This window comes from Propithecus coquereli, unplaced genomic scaffold, assembly GCF_000956105.1.
Source record: "Propithecus coquereli isolate 6110/MARCELLA unplaced genomic scaffold, Pcoq_1.0 Scaffold156, whole genome shotgun sequence".
Taxonomy (NCBI): domain Eukaryota; kingdom Metazoa; phylum Chordata; class Mammalia; order Primates; family Indriidae; genus Propithecus; species Propithecus coquereli.
This window is the reverse complement of record NW_012140080.1, coordinates 3,124,870-3,142,254: the sequence shown is the minus strand read 5'-3', so window position 1 is coordinate 3,142,254 and position 17,385 is coordinate 3,124,870. Positions and strand designations below refer to the sequence as shown.

The 17,385-nt window shown below is 34.8% G+C and overlaps 1 protein-coding gene across 1 annotated transcript in view; it reads left to right on the top strand.

The window, feature by feature from the left end:
• SKAP2 (src kinase associated phosphoprotein 2) overlaps positions 1–13,474 on the top strand; it is an 81,090-nt gene extending 67,616 nt beyond the window's left edge. Inside the window, exons 10-11 of the mRNA XM_012640672.1 lie at positions 12,716–12,817; positions 13,233–13,474. Coding sequence (XP_012496126.1) covers positions 12,716–12,808 — 93 coding nt within the window. The 3' untranslated portion in view covers positions 12,809–12,817; positions 13,233–13,474. The remainder of the gene's footprint in view (positions 1–12,715; positions 12,818–13,232) is intronic.
• Positions 13,475–17,385: the final 3,911 nt, after the last annotated feature.

Genomic DNA, 17,385 nt, shown 5'->3' with positions numbered 1-17,385 from the left:
CTTATTCTGATTTTGTCTGCCATTCACTACTGGAAACTGTGTTTATAGAACAAGTTTTTCATCTTTATGTAAATACATTGGGTGTTCCAACAATTTAAAAGCAATGCTTTTCTATTCAGATAAGTTTAGGTAATTTTTTTTAAGTTTAACATACTGTATTTGTAAACATAGTAGCAAAATATATTGCTATAAACTCATCTTGATATATATATGCATGGAAATCTTTGTCTTTGCTTCTTAAGACTTATACTGGACTATTCAGAATCTTTTCGTCCTTAGATTTAAAAATCAAGTTTCTTATCATGATTATACTTCTGATAATATGTGTGAGCTCCCCTAATTTTCATATTTTAATTTCCCCTACTGTAAAATGGGGATTTAAAAAATCCCCTTCTGTCTACTTTATGAGACTATTTTAGGAACAAATGATATATGGAAACAATTTAAGTATAAGTAGAGGACTATTAAATCATAAGTCTAGGAGTTTAATGTGGTTTCTTGATTAGAGAAATATTTGGGACTTTTCAGAGAGATAATATGACTTGTTAGATACAGAAGAGAATTTGGAAATAGGTCACATATTGAATTTTAACACTAGATGGCTGGTGCATAAAATCATAACTCAAAGAATCATAGAACGTTAGAGTGAGGGGTCTTAGCGGTGATCATCTATTTTTGGTTTTACAGATGAACGATCTTGAGTTAAGAAAGTGCCAGAGTCAGTACTTGAGCTAGGTGTCTTGACTCCCAGATCAGTGCTTTTTCCTCTGTTTTCTTTCTTGTACTTGTATCTTCTTTCCTCCTTCCTTCTTGCCTTCTTCCCTCCCTCCCTTCCTTCCTTCTTGCCTTTCTGCCTTCCTGCCTTCTGTTTAATTTGAAACTGTCATAAAGCATCCATAATGTGCGAGGACCCATTCTGGCACCAAGAATCCAAGAGGATTAAGATATCAGCACTTGCAGGTTATCGGGAAAACTCTGACAGCCTAAGGGGAACACCAACCTCCAGGACTGGCTGTGAAACAAGCAGTGTTCCCACAGGCATGTCTTACTGTCACCACTGCCTCAGGAAATCATTTTCTGTTAACATGAAATTAAAGGTATAATCATAGCTGTGTATCCTACTTTCAGGATTCTGGGGAAGGTAGTTTCTGTTCTCCCAAACCTGTTTTGTGGAGACCATAATTTTATTTGTGAAGCCTGATCATAGAACTAGGGTTAGACGTGGTCCAGCTCAAGGGAAGCATATACTTCCATCTTAAAATTTTAAATGCTGTTATTTGGGAGAGAGCTGACCAAAAATACGTCCTCCATCAGCCTTTTACAAAGCTTGAAGTTCTACCGTCACAATCATATTTATTAGGAACCTTCTAGAGATGAATATTTTACCTGGGGCTCATTTTGGTTTTTGCAAAAAGAGCCAAGAAAGAAACAGGAAGGAGGACCTTGTTAGCCAGCACATCATCACCACTGGCTGAATAATTATAGTTATCCTGCTGTGGACCTGGCAGAATCAACCTGGTAAATCTTGGTGAGGGTGAAAAGAAAGGACACTTAGCTCTCCTTTGATGGGATTTGGACACATTCTGGGCCATTGATGAGTGTCTTGGCTGTTGGTAGTCAGGTTGCTTTGTGAAGACTCTTACTTTCCTACCTCGCTTTGGGCGAGTTCAGATAGGAATCTCTTGATTCTCTGTAATAATCTTTTATTGGCTTGGCCTTCCAGTTTTATCAAAACTTTGGCAAACACAGACCATAAATTAATACCATAAATTCATTTAATATATGAATGACGACTGCAATTTTGAAAGCTTGGTATTATTATAACGTAAGAATTCAAGGTCTTTAATAGAAGAGAGCAAAAAAATTGCTCAAAAGGGCTTGTTTCTAGATCAAAGTAGGGCCAGTGTTATGTACGGACAGATTTTTTTTAAAGCACAATTAGGATAGAAATTGCTAGCATTGCTATATGCCTAGAAATTTGTTTAATCTTTCTCAGAGTTATATTTCATGGCGATGGGATGAAATTTTACCATTTTAATTTATTTTTTTACACCATCTAGTGGCTCAGAATGAGTGGTGCAGGTAATTGCAGCTAATTGCACAATCAAAATGGTGTCATAAATTCAACTTTAAATCTAGATATGGGTTATTACTTTCCTATCTCATGTAAATAAAGAATTAGAATTAATCATGAGAAACTGTGTTCATCATTCTGAATTAAATATACAAATTGTATATATAAGGAATAATACTTAAGGAATCTAATATAGTATTTGTGGAGGCATAGAAAATGTGTACTTTGCAAAGAAATTAATGCTATGAATTTTCTAATAAATAAAACCATTTAAAAGATTTTAAAGATATTCAACTTTCTTTTGGTAATGAACTAAATTACAGTTTGAAATATTAAATTATCATTGTTTGATTCAACTTACCTTCTAGAAGTTTGTCAGTTCTGAAAATGATCTTAAAAAGGCAACACAAAATAGTTTAAGAAAAGATGCATTCTTTCAATATAAATAAACATTTAGACAAATCAAGAAATAAAATGGCATGCATTATAATGAAAAGTGTTTCAATTTTGTAAATCTAATGGCAGAAAAACATTTAAGTAGTTTAGGGATTAGGTCGTCTTCATTAAAAAATCACTACAGAAATATACAGGGCATCCCAAAAGTCTCCATACAAAGGAAAAATTTTGTAATGAATATTTTGTAGATAGAGGTACATTTAGCTACAATTTCCCATTTTCCCTGTGTATGGTGACTTTTGGGACACCCGGTAGCTTTATTTTAAAATTCAGTTGTCTTTTTCTGTTTTGGTAGGAAGCCTTGATGGAGTGTCAGCTGTGCTCAGTCAGCCTGGGGGTGATTTATTTAGGCCTCTTTTGAGAATTATACAAATCTTAGCCTTTATTTTTCTTTTCCCAGTGAAAATTAAATGTTACGATAAAGAAAGAAGAGTAGACAGATACCCTGCCCTTCCCCCTCCCTTTTTAACATTTTCCAATTAGAAGCTGTCATGTGACCCCTAGCTGAGCGAGCCCCTCCTTCAAAGTATCTGGCATCTTCTTAGTTTTAACCTTTGAACCCTACTAATAATAAATCTAAATACTGCTTGCCTTAAAAGGCAAGCCAGTAACTTTTTGCTTTACAGTTCTTTTTATATAGGGTTGCTGCTGGGTTTTTTATGTGTTAAAATGCTTCAATAGTTCAATGGAGATTTGGAAATCTTTTTATCTCCTAAAAAAAAAAAAAACAAAAATGGAGCAAATTTACAAGGATGGATAAAGTGGAATTTTTTATTTTAATGACAGCTATATTGTTAGTAGATTAACTCTGAAATACAAGTCTTGGTTTTATATTCATTGATAGGAAGAAAATCATATTTGAGGTAGAAAACATTTATTTATTTATTAAGGAATCAGGTTTAAAATCATGCTATAATTTCTAAGGTAAGAAGAATTCTTGAGCTCCAGATCTTATAAAATTCATTTTGCTGAGAAGGATAGAATTGAGAACTTGAAATGCTAAGGCAAAAAAATAAATTCTTTTACTAGTTTGAGTTTCATTTTTATTACCACCTAAATAAAACATAGACATAATATTGTAGTTAATAGTATTTTCCTAGAAACATGTTCAGGAAATTTCATAATTTCAAGAGCAGGATCCATATTATATAGCAATAGGCACGTTGCATAGCACTGCATAAACCAGAAGGCAGTGCCAGAGGCGAGAGGGCAGAGGTAGCAGTGGACTGGGCTGCTTTGGAAAGGAGCCAGGATGCGGGGCCTGCTTGGTTTAGTTCAGCATTGAATAATCCAGGGTTTTCCAGAAGAGGAACAAAACCTTAAAGCACTAAGATAATTTTTTTTTTACTTAAAAGATGTGTTAGGGTGGAAACTTTTTAAGAATCTCAAATTGAACAATGAATGATTTCTTATGCCCTTTCCACCCCCACCCTCTACCTCAAAAATCAGGAACTCCCTTGGTGTATTGCAGCACACTTTCACCCTTTTGAAATGTCTCCCTCCTCATCCCTTTAGAACGTGAAGCTAGATATTCCAGGGAAATTATTAGGCATGAGACAGTAGAGATAGACTACTGATTAAGAAAAATTTTAGAGTAAATGTTTAATCAATTATAGTTAAGTGACAGATGTTCATCATTGAATGTTTAGCTATCTATCAAAGAATGATCAGTAAAATTCTAAGAAAAGGTTGTTTCTCAAATATTCTCATTGAAAGATCAGATTCCCTTTGGAAGAGTCAAGTAGAAACCTGCTCGTAATATTAATAATCAGATTGCCTTGTGCATTCCAGAGTACTCTATTTTTTGTTGCCCTGATATTTTGTTATACCAACTAAGAGACAGTGGGTAGGGAGAGGAGGGAAGGAAAAAGCATTATTGAACACCTACAATGTCCTGTTGTAGGCACTTAATATGCTTTCACTCATGTAATTCATATGATAAACTATAAAATATATGCTGTTATAATTTTGCAGATTAGGAAACTGATGCTCAGTTTCCTAATTTTTATGGAAATTGCCTGAAGATACCCATGTAGAAAGTGCCTTTTCCAGGCTCATTGCAGGTCTAACATCTTTTCTCTTTCCACTTTGCTACACTTAAGTGGGCCTTGATTAGGACTTTAACTTTTTTTCTGTCTCAGTTTTATTATAACTATCACATCTCCTTTCTACACGACAGTGAACCATGTTATCGACAGTATCTTCTGCATAATTAAATCTTTTATAGATGATCAAAATTATTCCATTTTCTAATCAACAAATATTTGATGAACACTTATTATTCAAAGCATTATTCCTAGCTGGATCTAGGGAAGCCACAGGCTGGCATTCTTTCAAGGGTACTGTAGTTGAGTTGTAGGGAAGACCAATCCATGAAATAGAAAATGGTAATAGAGTACAGTGTAGGCTATAAATGTTGTAGAATTGGAGAAGTCCAGAAGAGGAGGATATAGGTAAAGTCTGGAGTGATTAAGGAAAGATTCATAAGGAAATAGAACTTGAACTAGAACTTCACATATGGATGGAGTTTATTCATTCAACAGATATGGAAATGCTTGTTTTTTGTGTCTGTTACATATAAAATCCGGAAGAAGCAAAGGAAAAGGGAAGATAGTCCTGTCAAAGAAAGGGAAGCCTAGATCCAATAGACAACCAGGATCACTTCTCTTCCCCTACCTTCTTGGAGAATGGTAGGCAGCCAGAGAAACACTGAAAGAAACCAAACCCACCTGATGTTTCCAACCTAGTTTTCCTACTTCATCTTATACCAACCACGATTCCCATATCTTCCTCCTGTACCTTTTATGTTAACCACATTCTCAACCACTTGCTCTTCCCTGAATACGGCACATTCTTTTATCTCTCCAGGTCTTTGCATTTGCCTTTTATTACTCCTTTCATTATTCTGTCTGGAGTAGGAGTCCAACTGTCACTCTATGGAAAGCCTCTTAGATTCCATTGTAGAATCAGTTGCTTTTCTTTTTATAAATTTCTTCCCTTTCCCACCCAACATCCAATGTTATGATTATCTTTCTCTGTCTCTCTTTAAACTCTGAAGTTCTTAAGGTAGACAGTGTGTCCTGAGTATTTTTGTATCCCTTGTATCTAACATTATGCCAGACAGATGTTTAATATATGTTTACCAAAATAGAGTTAAAAATAGAAAATAATTCTGACTTCTTAAAGGCACTTAGAACGATAAAATCATAGAGTAGGGAAACCTTAGTGCTAGCCCTTCACTTTATAGGTGAACAAATTGAGACTGAACATAATTGGAGAAAAATAAGTAAAACACCAAAGGAAAAAGGACCATCCCTATGGAAACTTTAAAAGACAATAGAGTTTCTGCAGTTGAACTTCCACCTTGGCCCTGAGCTTCTTGGCAGCCAAACTGAAAAAGGGAAAGATAGGAAGCTAATAATTCCTTCTAATCGTAGGGGAGGAGGAATCTTGGCTTTTCCCAGCAACTGGCTACTTAAAAAAAAAAAAATTCTCACATGAATTTCTAGAATCTGCCCTGAATATCTGGCCTGAACAACTTTACATAATAAGTGTAAAATGGCAGGTAATAGCCTCAACAAAAAATTTTCTTAGTAAACGTAATAAAAGATTTCATAAAGGTAATTCTGTGAGGGCCCAAATGTGTAATAACCAGGCTTATCAATTTATATTAAGTATGTAACTGGATTATTATAGAGTCTCAATGAGGAATATAAATATAAACCAAAAAAAGAAAAAGAAAAATCATCACTAAAGAACTTGAGGATTGGCCGGGCACGGTGGCTCACGCCTGTAATCCTAGCTCTCTGGGAGGCTGAGGCGGGCGGATTGTTTGAGCTCAGGAGTTCGAGACCAGCCTGAGCAAGAGCGAGACCCCGTCTCTACTAAAAATAGAAAGAAATTAATCAGACAACTAAAAATATATATATAAAAAAAAATTAGCCGGGCATGGTGGCGCATGCCTGCAGTCCCAGCTACTCGGGAGGCTGAGGCAGGAGGATCGCTTGAGCCCAGGAGTTTGAGGTTGCTGTGAGCTAGGCTGACGCCACGGCATTCACTCTAGCCAGGGCAACAGAGTGAGACTCTGTCTCAAAAAAAAAAAAAACAAAAAACCAAAAACCAAACAGGTGAAAATAGTCCCAGTTTAAAAAAAAAAAAAAGAACTTGAGGATTGTCCAAGGTCACATACCTAGTTAGCAACAGAGCTATGATGAGACTGGATCTTCTGAAAACATAAGAATACTAATAAAAGGCTGAAAAACCAGCAGATTTTCCATTATACCCCTCATCGTTTCTACCTTTGCAGGGTTCTGTCTTAACGTCTTCAGTGCTTACAGATAAATTCAGCTGAACTCATTTCTTCTGAGAACTAGAATTATTTGGTCCTGGTTCCAAAGGGGACAAATACCTTTGTTTCTGTGCTGAGATTTAAGCTCCTTAGACAAGGCATCCCGTATAGTGCATTTGACACACGGTGGCAGCAGCATGACTAGGAGCAATGTCCTACTTCAGATTGCACAGCTGGACTTGCACATGTAACATGCTTTAGAACAAACCTTTGTTTAGTCACTACTGAAAGTCTTTACATATGTCTAATATATACAAATGAAAAGATATTCCTATTGGAAATTACATTTCTTAAGAAAATATTTAGGATAGTCAGCTGATGCATCATCCAAAATGAAGATGGAGTCTATTTCATCATCCAGTATCTGTTTTTTGAACACTTTTTACACATCCAGCATTGTGGGGCATACGGATTAAGTGTAAGGCCTTCCCCTGACCTCAGTGAGTTTGTACTTAGTTGAAGGAATAAAACTAATGTACATAAAATCCACCGAGGAATAAACGCTCAGCTCCAAATGAGACATGTGAGTATGGATTAGGTAATTCAGAGAAAGATTCATGACAGTTGAGTAACTTGAGTTGGGTCTTAGTCATTGGATGGGATTTGGCTGGGGGAGGGGAGACATCCCTGGGAAGGCAGCACCACGTGTGGAGGTGGGAATGAGTGTGGTGTGCAAGGGTGGGCTGTGCGGACCAGAACAGTGACAGGAGAAGGTTGCTAGTCGGGTGGGAACAGGCCAGGCAGAGGAGTTTGTAGTCGATGCGGTGGGGAGCTAGTATAAGTTCTTGAGCAGCAGGGTAAACTGATGAGAACAGTTTCTGGGGAGAACAGAGAGGCAAAGCTGATAATGCAGTAATCCAGGGCGAGCTGGTGAGGCCTGAACTAGAGTGGCGGCAGAATAGCGTGCAGTGGTGAACCTGAGAACAGTCAGTAGAGTCAGGCCTTGGTACACTGAGCACCAAAGCCACTCTCTACGGAGCATGATTTGATCTTTCTTTGCCTAACACTATCTATGAATGATCAGTCTGAATATCAGTTTTCACTCTGTGGTATTATATTAATAACTGTTTACTATGTAGAAATTTGAATTAAATGTGTCTTGACTCTTGGGATGTAAACTAAAATTTGTTATGGGAATTAAATTCCTTCTATTAGCTTCCTTGTCCTTGTGTCTCTCTTGCTTTAAAAATGGAGTGTAGAAGAGTGCGAGGAGAAAAAAATTATAATTCTTTGGATTAGAGGAACTCAAAGTCACACCTGCATAGTAAATTATAAAGTAATGAGGTTGATTTCCATACACTACTAGGAAACTTAGTGTCTTTAAGCAGGTTCACGAATGGTAGTATTTAAACATCATGAAGGACCTTAGAGATTGTGAGTGTCAATTTCCTCATTCAACAGGTTAGCAAACTAACATTCTAGCAGTTAAATAGTAATAGTAAAACACTGAGGTTGTCAAGTTCCTGTTGTGCATTTGAAGAGAACTTTTTGAAATGATGGACGCGTGAGAAATGAGAGGATTCTTACAAAGTTTCTGATCAGAGTCAATAAAAAGGAAGAGCCTGAAGAGGTAGCCTTGAAGAAAGTATTTATATATTTTAAAATAACTATCCAGTTTTCATAGTACTACAGTGTTTACGAATAATTTGAAAAATCACAGTGAATACTTGGAAAACAATAGTGAAGTCCATTGCTTCTTAAACTTGCTGTATTTTATATTTTGTGACTAAAATTGCTTTCCTTTCCACAAAAGGCTGTTATGTTTTGAAGCACAGATATATGTTTGGAAAAAGAACACAAGGTCTTTTAACATTTCTAACACCTGTTGCTTTCAAACATATCAATAAGTAATTTCTGAAAGGGCTAGTACCTCGCAAAATCTTACAAGTGTTTCAGGTTTCTGTTAAGGTAGCATTCTTTTATCACATCCTTTGCAGAAAGTGGATTAATATATTTGAGAAATGAGAGTCATAGTGCTGAAAAGGATTTAAGTAAATATTGAGGCCTTATTTAAGTGCAAAATAATACACCAGCAGAGAGAGAAGATTTAGTTAATGAGTAAACATGGACATATGCTTACAATTGTGTTGGATAAAGTCTCTGTTTTACTTTATCAAAACTAGCCCCTTTTTCCTGCCTTCTTACACAATCACTTTAATTTATTGCTTAGTAAATATTAACTAGGGCCTAAAATTTTAACTACAAAATAAAACAAATAAAGTGATTTTAATGGTATGAAAATTGAAAACACAGGAGTTATTATAGATCACAAGTGTTCAATGCCACCTTACTATTATTTTCTTGGATTATTGGGCAAGTTCGGCTTTTTTTTTTTTGCTTCTTTGACTGCCACATTACATTTTGCCTTGAAGCCATCCATTTTGCAGATATTGAATTTCTTTTGAGTACTATTTTTATACAATAAGCATCGCTACACCTCTGGATCTTGATAGCATTACTGCGAGAGGAGAAAGCAGCTTTGTGTTAGTAATTACCTAACATTGTCAGAAGCTGACTGCAGGCCTCTTTCTAGTGATAACAGAATAACCGCATAATGTAGCTTTATAGCACATGATTAATAGAAAATAATTACACGTCCTACAAAGGGATGCAATATTTCTTATAAATTGACTAGAATGGTTTCCTGTAGATTAAAGGACTCTTCATTATTTTATCAGTCCTCCTGAAGTACAGTCACTTGCCTATGTTAGCATTTCAGTTGATGTTAAGAGCTGAGTAGGGTGAAGGATACCAGATGGCAGACCTTCTTGTACCTGAGATCTTGTGTGCCATAAAGATGACATGATGCTTCCTAACCTTTCAAAGATTTAGATGGCAGCCTGGTACGGTTCGTCTCTTCATTTTTTGTTTATTAACAAGATAAGGTTTGAGAGTTTTGGTTGTTTTGCTGTAAGTGATCCACCTGTGACTTTATAGAACAATGCTATAGTTAGTATGTGGACTGTAAAACAACACTGTATCGATTGCATTGTTTTCCTCTGTAAGTGATATGACATCCATAATCACATTTGTTTGGGGTGGCAAAGAGGAAAGGCAAAGACAGGCAAATTTTCTTCTTCAGGAGGAAACCTTGTATGATAGTGAATCTTCAGGCCAAAGTTTAGAATCCTGTACTCCATGAAGCATTTTCATTGCAATTTATAGGCTGCAAATGGTTTAATTGGGATTCATGTTGCTCAGGAGGCTCATACAGAGGATGGTAATGGTAAAAGTAAAAGCTCCTTTGTTTGCAGACTTGTCGATGTACTCTAATGGCTGCAGTGTAAATCCATAAATTTGCCTACTGTATTTTTCAGTCACTATATTTTATCTTATCTCTTAATTCCACACAGGAGTATTATATGCAATTCTTTATGAATGCAAAGGAACAAATATTCTGGTTTTTAGTTTTACCCTTTTATGGTTTAAATCTGTGATATTTTAAAATACTTTCATGAAGTATTTCTTATGTTTTTCAATTATTTTAAATTAAGTGAAGCATTTAAGACTATTTTAGATTAAAACTTTTTATTTCTCCCTAGAATGTTATTTTCAAGGAATTTGTTTACTGTTGTGTAAGCTCCTCCCTCCCTCCTGTGTACTGCCGTGCTCCTATTTAATGAATCTTACGGGTCTACCATAGTACAGAATTCTCTCAAGTGTGAAGTCTGTCATCAGTCCTTTGTTGATGTAATTTGTTGGAAATCAATTTCTTAAATTTGGGTTGAGTAAAGCTTTTTGAGATCGGCAGTATGACCTTAATTGACAGTACAGACTGTAACCAAAGTAGAATATAATAAAGGAATATGAACTTTCTGGCTTGTAATTTGAATCTAAACATTGACACCCAGATTGAGGGCCATTCTCTGGAAGCAGATATAGGTCAGTTTGTCCTCTCACTAAATGTTTTCTCTGTCCTGGGATGGGGACGACTAGTTACTTTACTCTTTCCAAATAATCAATTTAAAAATTCTTAGATTGACATTGGGTAAGAGCTTTAACACTCAGATTTACCCTGTTAACTATCCATTTTGAAATCTTACAATAGTCTGTGGGAGGTTAAGTGCATTTGTTTTGTTAAGCCTTAGGCTCTAATTGTATTCCTTGTTTTAAAAACTCAAAAGAGCAATTTTATTAGGTACCTATTAGGATATGATGGCTGCTAATAATGGCTTTCAGTAAATTGGTATTTTCTTCTGATAAGTACATCCTACACAGATTATAGTCATCATCATTGAGTCCTGGGCATCAGAGTATTCTCGTTGTTTAGACAATTTTGTCCACTAAATTCATGCTACCAGTGGACTTTTAAACTTAAAATCTTGAGTCTACTGCTTCACAAGCCAGAGCTGTGCCCTCATTAGAATAAGAAGTACAGGATTAGTCTGTCTTCCCCCTCTCCCTCCACTTTGTTCTTCCAATAAACCTGATTCTGATACTGCCCACTATTTAACAAAGCACCTCTAGATTTTATCTTATAATCTCTCTATTAATATACTACATATCAATACATACATGCTAATGTTGCTACATTTGTATTGAAGAATTGCATAATTTTCCCTTCTATTGGTCAATAGCATACTAATCAATACAAATGTTAAGTCTGTACCAGTATTACCGTTCCTTCCCCACATATAACTCAATATGCATATGCACATTTATCTGTGACTCATGTTGGAAAATCATAACCTATTGAATTACTTTTAGGATTGATTTTAAAAATTTATCTTATATGAAAAATTAAATTCGAATCCTACAATGCTTGTGCAGAGTATTGCTTTTGGAAGATATTATTCTTGAAACTTGTAATTCATTTTAGTTTGTTTGTATCTCACTAAACATAAATAAATTTGAGATAAAAATACATTAGTCAATCTGGCAGACATATGAGCCTGGTTTACGGAGTGATCACAATGCCTAAAGCAGCAGTGCATCTGTCAAAGGAGGAAAAAGTGGGAGAAAAGGAGGCATAGGTTTGTTTATCTCACGTTGCAAAGTAGATGCAGAAGTAACTCATCAATCACTCTTTCTTACAGCTAGATTAATATTTTGCCTTTATAACATGAGATACTTTTATTTCCTATTGATCTTTCACTATAAGAGTGAATCTAACACCACCTTTAAATTCCTTCTACCTATCCTTTACCTAAGGTAGCTTATGATCAATAAAAGGAACAATAAATACCATAGGAAAGCTATATTAAAGGAACCTGTTTGTGAATTATTTTGTAGAGCAACTTTTTTTGTATTATTAGTGTTTCTGTATTCTCTGATTTATCTGTTAAAATGTTAGATTTTTCTTAAGAAGGAGCATGCATCTACATTCTAAATCATTTTAGGTCCTATCAGTTTAATTAGGAATTAAGTAGTTTATTGTGAAAAAAATAATTTTATCCTTGCTAGATGATAAGCTTCTTGAAGGCAAATATAGTATCTTAAGGATCCTGGCTTTAACCGTAACAACCTCTTGCGTATAAAAGGTGTTCCCAGGCTTTGTGGAGAGAGAGGGAGAAACAGACAGAGATGGGTGGGCATAGGGGAGCAGCCGGAGAGAGCCGGCTTCCGGAGGTAGTTTCATTTTCTAAATTCTTATCATGAGTGATTGTTTCTGTGTTCTAAGCATAGTAATAAACAGGCTTTGTGTTATAAGTTAATTTAAATCTTTGCCTAACAGCATTTTAAAGTGTCCAGAAACAAAAAAGATGAAAATGTTTCCATTTGCAGCTCAAGCTCTTGTAACTTTATAAAAAAGAAAGAATGTTTCTAAGAAGTTGCATACAAACGACATTGTACTTACACCAGTCTAAAGGTTAATATTGCATATTGTTTTCAATTAGGAATACAATAGATATGGCTGGTGGGTAGGAGAAATGAAGGGAGCCATTGGCTTGGTGCCTAAAGCCTACATAATGGAGATGTATGATATTTGAGAGTCCTGGGTAAGTACATTTTAATCCAATATTCTGTAATAGCTCATATGTTCTCTTGTTCTCTTCGTTATGAGTCGTTGCCTTTTTAAAAGTCTTTATAGTTTTCTGATAACACAAGATTGTGCCCCCAAATCTTTTTCGTTTTGTTTGATCTAGTCTAATTTTTAAAATAACGTCATGGAATTTACTTTGGAAGTGAAGAGTTTAGAGAAATTTCCTTCAGTAATAACCAGCTGTTTTCCGAAACCACCTCCTCTTTAGTAAAATACCACTTTTGTGGCCTTTCTAAGGAGTTAAATTGACAAAATTTTGAGTAAACATTCATTTTTCCTTGTCTAAAAATGTAATTTTTTTCTAAGCAGGGAAAATCAACATTTCGATTGAAGAAAAAAATTAAAATGCAACTTTCCCTTTCTGGCTGCAGAAAAGGAAGATTCTTCTGCTTGTTTGGATTTAGAAGCATTGTGAAAGCATGAGTGACAGCTCATAACCTCTCTTTGTTTTGTTGAACATCTCTTGTCTTTGTTATTTTAGGCAGTCATTCATTAAAATATTCCTCTGATGTGAAATTAAATGAAGGATATTAATGTAAATTAGGTGGAAGCAGTAAAGTTATGCCTGTTGCTATTTTGCAAAGATGTAATTATAGTTTTTATTTACTCATTTCATTTATGTGAAGAATTCATCACTATTTCGTACATACCGTATAGTCTACTATATTATAGTAGTCCACCATTGCTAATTCTGGTGCGAGTTGTAATGTTTCATAATCATTGGACATCTATTATTTTTTAGAATATAATATATAATTTTATATTATTTTAAATTGAATATATCATACAGATTTTTTGGTAAATGTAAAGAATGTGTTTATGTTAAAGCTTTGCGGATGATTTATCTTGTTACTTATTTTTCACACAATAGTAACACGGTTTTGTGAAATAGGATTTACAGATTGACAAAATTACTTCCTGGTAAATACAGCCACAGAAGGAAAATGATGGAATTGCAAATGCCAGTGCGCTGTCACCTGCAGCACAAGTGCAAACCAGAAGTATGGTTTCTGCAAAGCACTTTACCAATAACAAATATCCTAGTTCCATGGTGGCATGCCAACATTTTCTACCATAGTTTTGTTTAAATTTAATGAAATAAAAAATTCATAATAAACCCCATTTTACTACAACCGAATGGTATAAAAAATCTCAATGTATTCTCAAAGTAAGAAGGCATAACCAAGCGCTCTCTTATCCTGCCTCGTCATTGCTGCGCTATTGAAGTCCCACGGCAAAAGAGCAGGTCTGAGTCTCCTCTACGCTTCTCAGAGCACTGATACAAAAAAAAGGCTTCAAGAGAGGAGAGTGTAGAAATCACGGTGGTAAAGTGTACCAACAGGTGAGAGAGTATTGTTGGCTTGATATTTGAGTTACACTCTGTGCTGCCTGAGCAAGATTTGCAGAATCATGTCATTACTTTTTCATGTATATTTGAAATCAGAGGTATTTTAAATGCCTCATGAGGTGCCAATATGGCCTTAATATATATATCAAAATGCATTGCTGATCAAATAATTATTTGGAATAGACATATAATCTCCTAACATTGAATCATTACTTAACAGGTACTATGTTTGTTGAACGTTTCAGATCTTTGCCTTATAAAGATCCTAACCTACCAAGTGAGCTGGTAATGTTTAAAAACCTCAGTTATTTATGTGAAATTATTTGCAAGAAATATTTGAGTATCTATTTTACCATTATCCCCTCAAACCATGATTATCCAGTTGCAAATGTAAAAAAAAAAATCTTAATTTTAGGAATTGTAAGTAAACTTAAATATATATATATATATATATAGAGAGAGAGAGAGAGAGAGAGAGAGAGATTGTGCAGTTAAAGTTTTCAAAAAATACATTTGTGCAATTGTTAATCTTTTCCTAAGACAGTGCCATTGAAATAGATTGAAATCATCCTGGCAAAAGTTAAACAACCAGAGATGAGCTTAGTGGGCTTGTTTTCAAAGTCTGAGGGGTTGAAAAGCAAAAGCAGTTGTTTCCAATGACAAAGTAGCCTTGCTCCTGGATTTAGGTTTCAGTGCTTTTGGCTTCAGAGAAGATTTTAGAACTAGACCAGTAGATGGCAGCAGCTTTTCATTGCATACAAAACCACTTGGAAACCCCTCCCCCACTCAGGCAGAAACTCGCCCCGAATGCAAAGCATTTAGAAGATTTCTGCCTCGTTTTGCATTTAATCCAGGAGAGGGAGTCCTTTGCCAACTGATGACCAACAATTCCAAGCCAGATAGTCTCTCTGTGAATGGTGACAGTACAGAAATAAGGTGTTACTTCTGTCCAGAGCTCCTCTGGCCTTTGTTCTTTTTTAACTTGAATATAGGTAAGAGATATAAGAAAGGAAACAAAGGACTTAAAATTGGAATGACAGGAAAAATAATCACTATTTTAGATTCATGACTACTTTCTATTCATTTGATGAAATCATTTGTATACAACCAGGGAGAAAGTTTTCTTTACACCCTTGACAATATATCACATACTCTTCAAGATCATAATAATATCATTAATGTGAATTTAAACAACATGGCTTGTTAGAAAATATGCTAATTGCTATGTTCTCATTATGTTTGCTTAGCTTTTATTTGTTTTTCTATGAACAGTTAGCTAATTTTTTCAAAGGTGATTGTAAGTCATATTTTATATAGCATTTTGCTTGATTATTTGCTCTATACTGAATTTGTACTCTATTGCCATTAGATCTTACAATAATGTTCCACTCTGCAAATTTTTAAGGTTCAAATAAAGTTTAATTGTTTGCAAACTGTTATGATGCTAATAATTCAACAGCCTGCTGTGTTACTAATGAAATTACTTTGTTATGATTAATTTGGAAAATAGTGTGTTGATTGTAGTAATTAAGCACAACAAGGTGAAGTAAATGATTCTAATGCCATCTGGCCTCCAAACTGAATGAAGAAATGAAATAGGGCTGTCATCTGAATTTATTCAAAGAAGTAAGGATAATACAAATGACTTTCATTGCTATAGGATTTACACTTAACCACAGTTCACTCCATTCTGTTTTTGCCACTTGGCTGCATATGACACTTTCTTTTATGAAAAAGAACTTGTTTAGTCCAGCAGTTGTTTTTATTAATAATACTTTGTTTTAAGCTGATTATTTTGACTATGCACTAATTTAATTGCAGATAATTATACATAAAGTATTATAGAATCATAGAAAAACCACTTTCTAACACTACCCTTTCAGCCATCTGTAAGTAAAATCTATATATGTAGGGTTTTTTTGTTTTTCTGTGGGGTTTCTTTTGCTATCAGTATATAAACACTTTGAATATAGCCTTTCACAAAGAGTAGAGCTTTCATTCAATTGTTTCTAAAATGTGTGCATTTAAGGCTCTACTTTTCCTATAATTTCTACACTCTATTGCTACTCACTTCATAGACTCTGATACCATGCAGGGTCATGATTAAAAACATAACTGAGTTACATATTATAGATTCAGATTTGCAGTTCAGCCACTAGAAGAAAACTGATTCCAATATACGTGTAGCTTAAAAGCTTGAACTTCATCAGGGACACTGAATGAAGCATTGTGAGAATTTTTAAATCAAGTAAAGTTCTTCTAAATTTCAGATAAATCAATTGCTTGTATTTCAATTTTTGAGTGGAATTATAGAAACAAACCATATAGAGATCACTTTTACTTCTCTTGAGTTCAGTAGATTCAAGAATATTGAAAAGCTAATTCACAAGATAAAGAAAAAGGTGGTAGAGATTGGAGATTAAAACATGATCAAGCTATAGAAAACACAGCTTCACTCAGAGGTTGAAAAAGTATAATTTATACGTACAGATAATAAAAAAAATTGTTAAACATGGCCTAGTTTGTCAGTAAAATCCTGAGTATTCAAAAATACAGAGACACAAATAAGTAGTATATTGTTAAATTCTCTTTCTACAAATTTAATCTGTACTAAAATGCATAATAGTTTACCCTCTGGATTGGGAACAAGGGATTTCTAGACTTCCTCAGCTTGAGCCAGTTTATCATCCATCTACTGCCTTAGAGTTGAGTTCTTCCAGAACATCTATTAGAACCCTTGATAGTGTAACATTGTGTTATGATGAGCTAAATACTTATAAAATTATATAACCACAATAACATGAAATGACATTTCATTAATGCTATGTTTGAGGGGCTTTTTCTTGTTTTTGCTGGTAGACTCCGCTACTAGCAAACATATGATTCATTGCCAGCATGGTACAAAGTACATGGTGTATATCCGGTAAATATTTGTTAAGTAACTAATTTGGCACCCCACAGTATTTCAAGACCTGAGATTTAAGAAGAAAAGGGCTTGACTATCTGGTAGAGAAAATGCCTTTATACAGTTAGTACCACCCATAATATCAACAAGTAGATTAGATTTTATTTTTAGTAACAGAATTGAGTGAAATTACGAATAATGGGGAAGTGGCAGATGTCTTTAGATGTTTCCTCCCTTTCTTTCCTTGTGTTCAGTGTTGTGACTCTTTCAA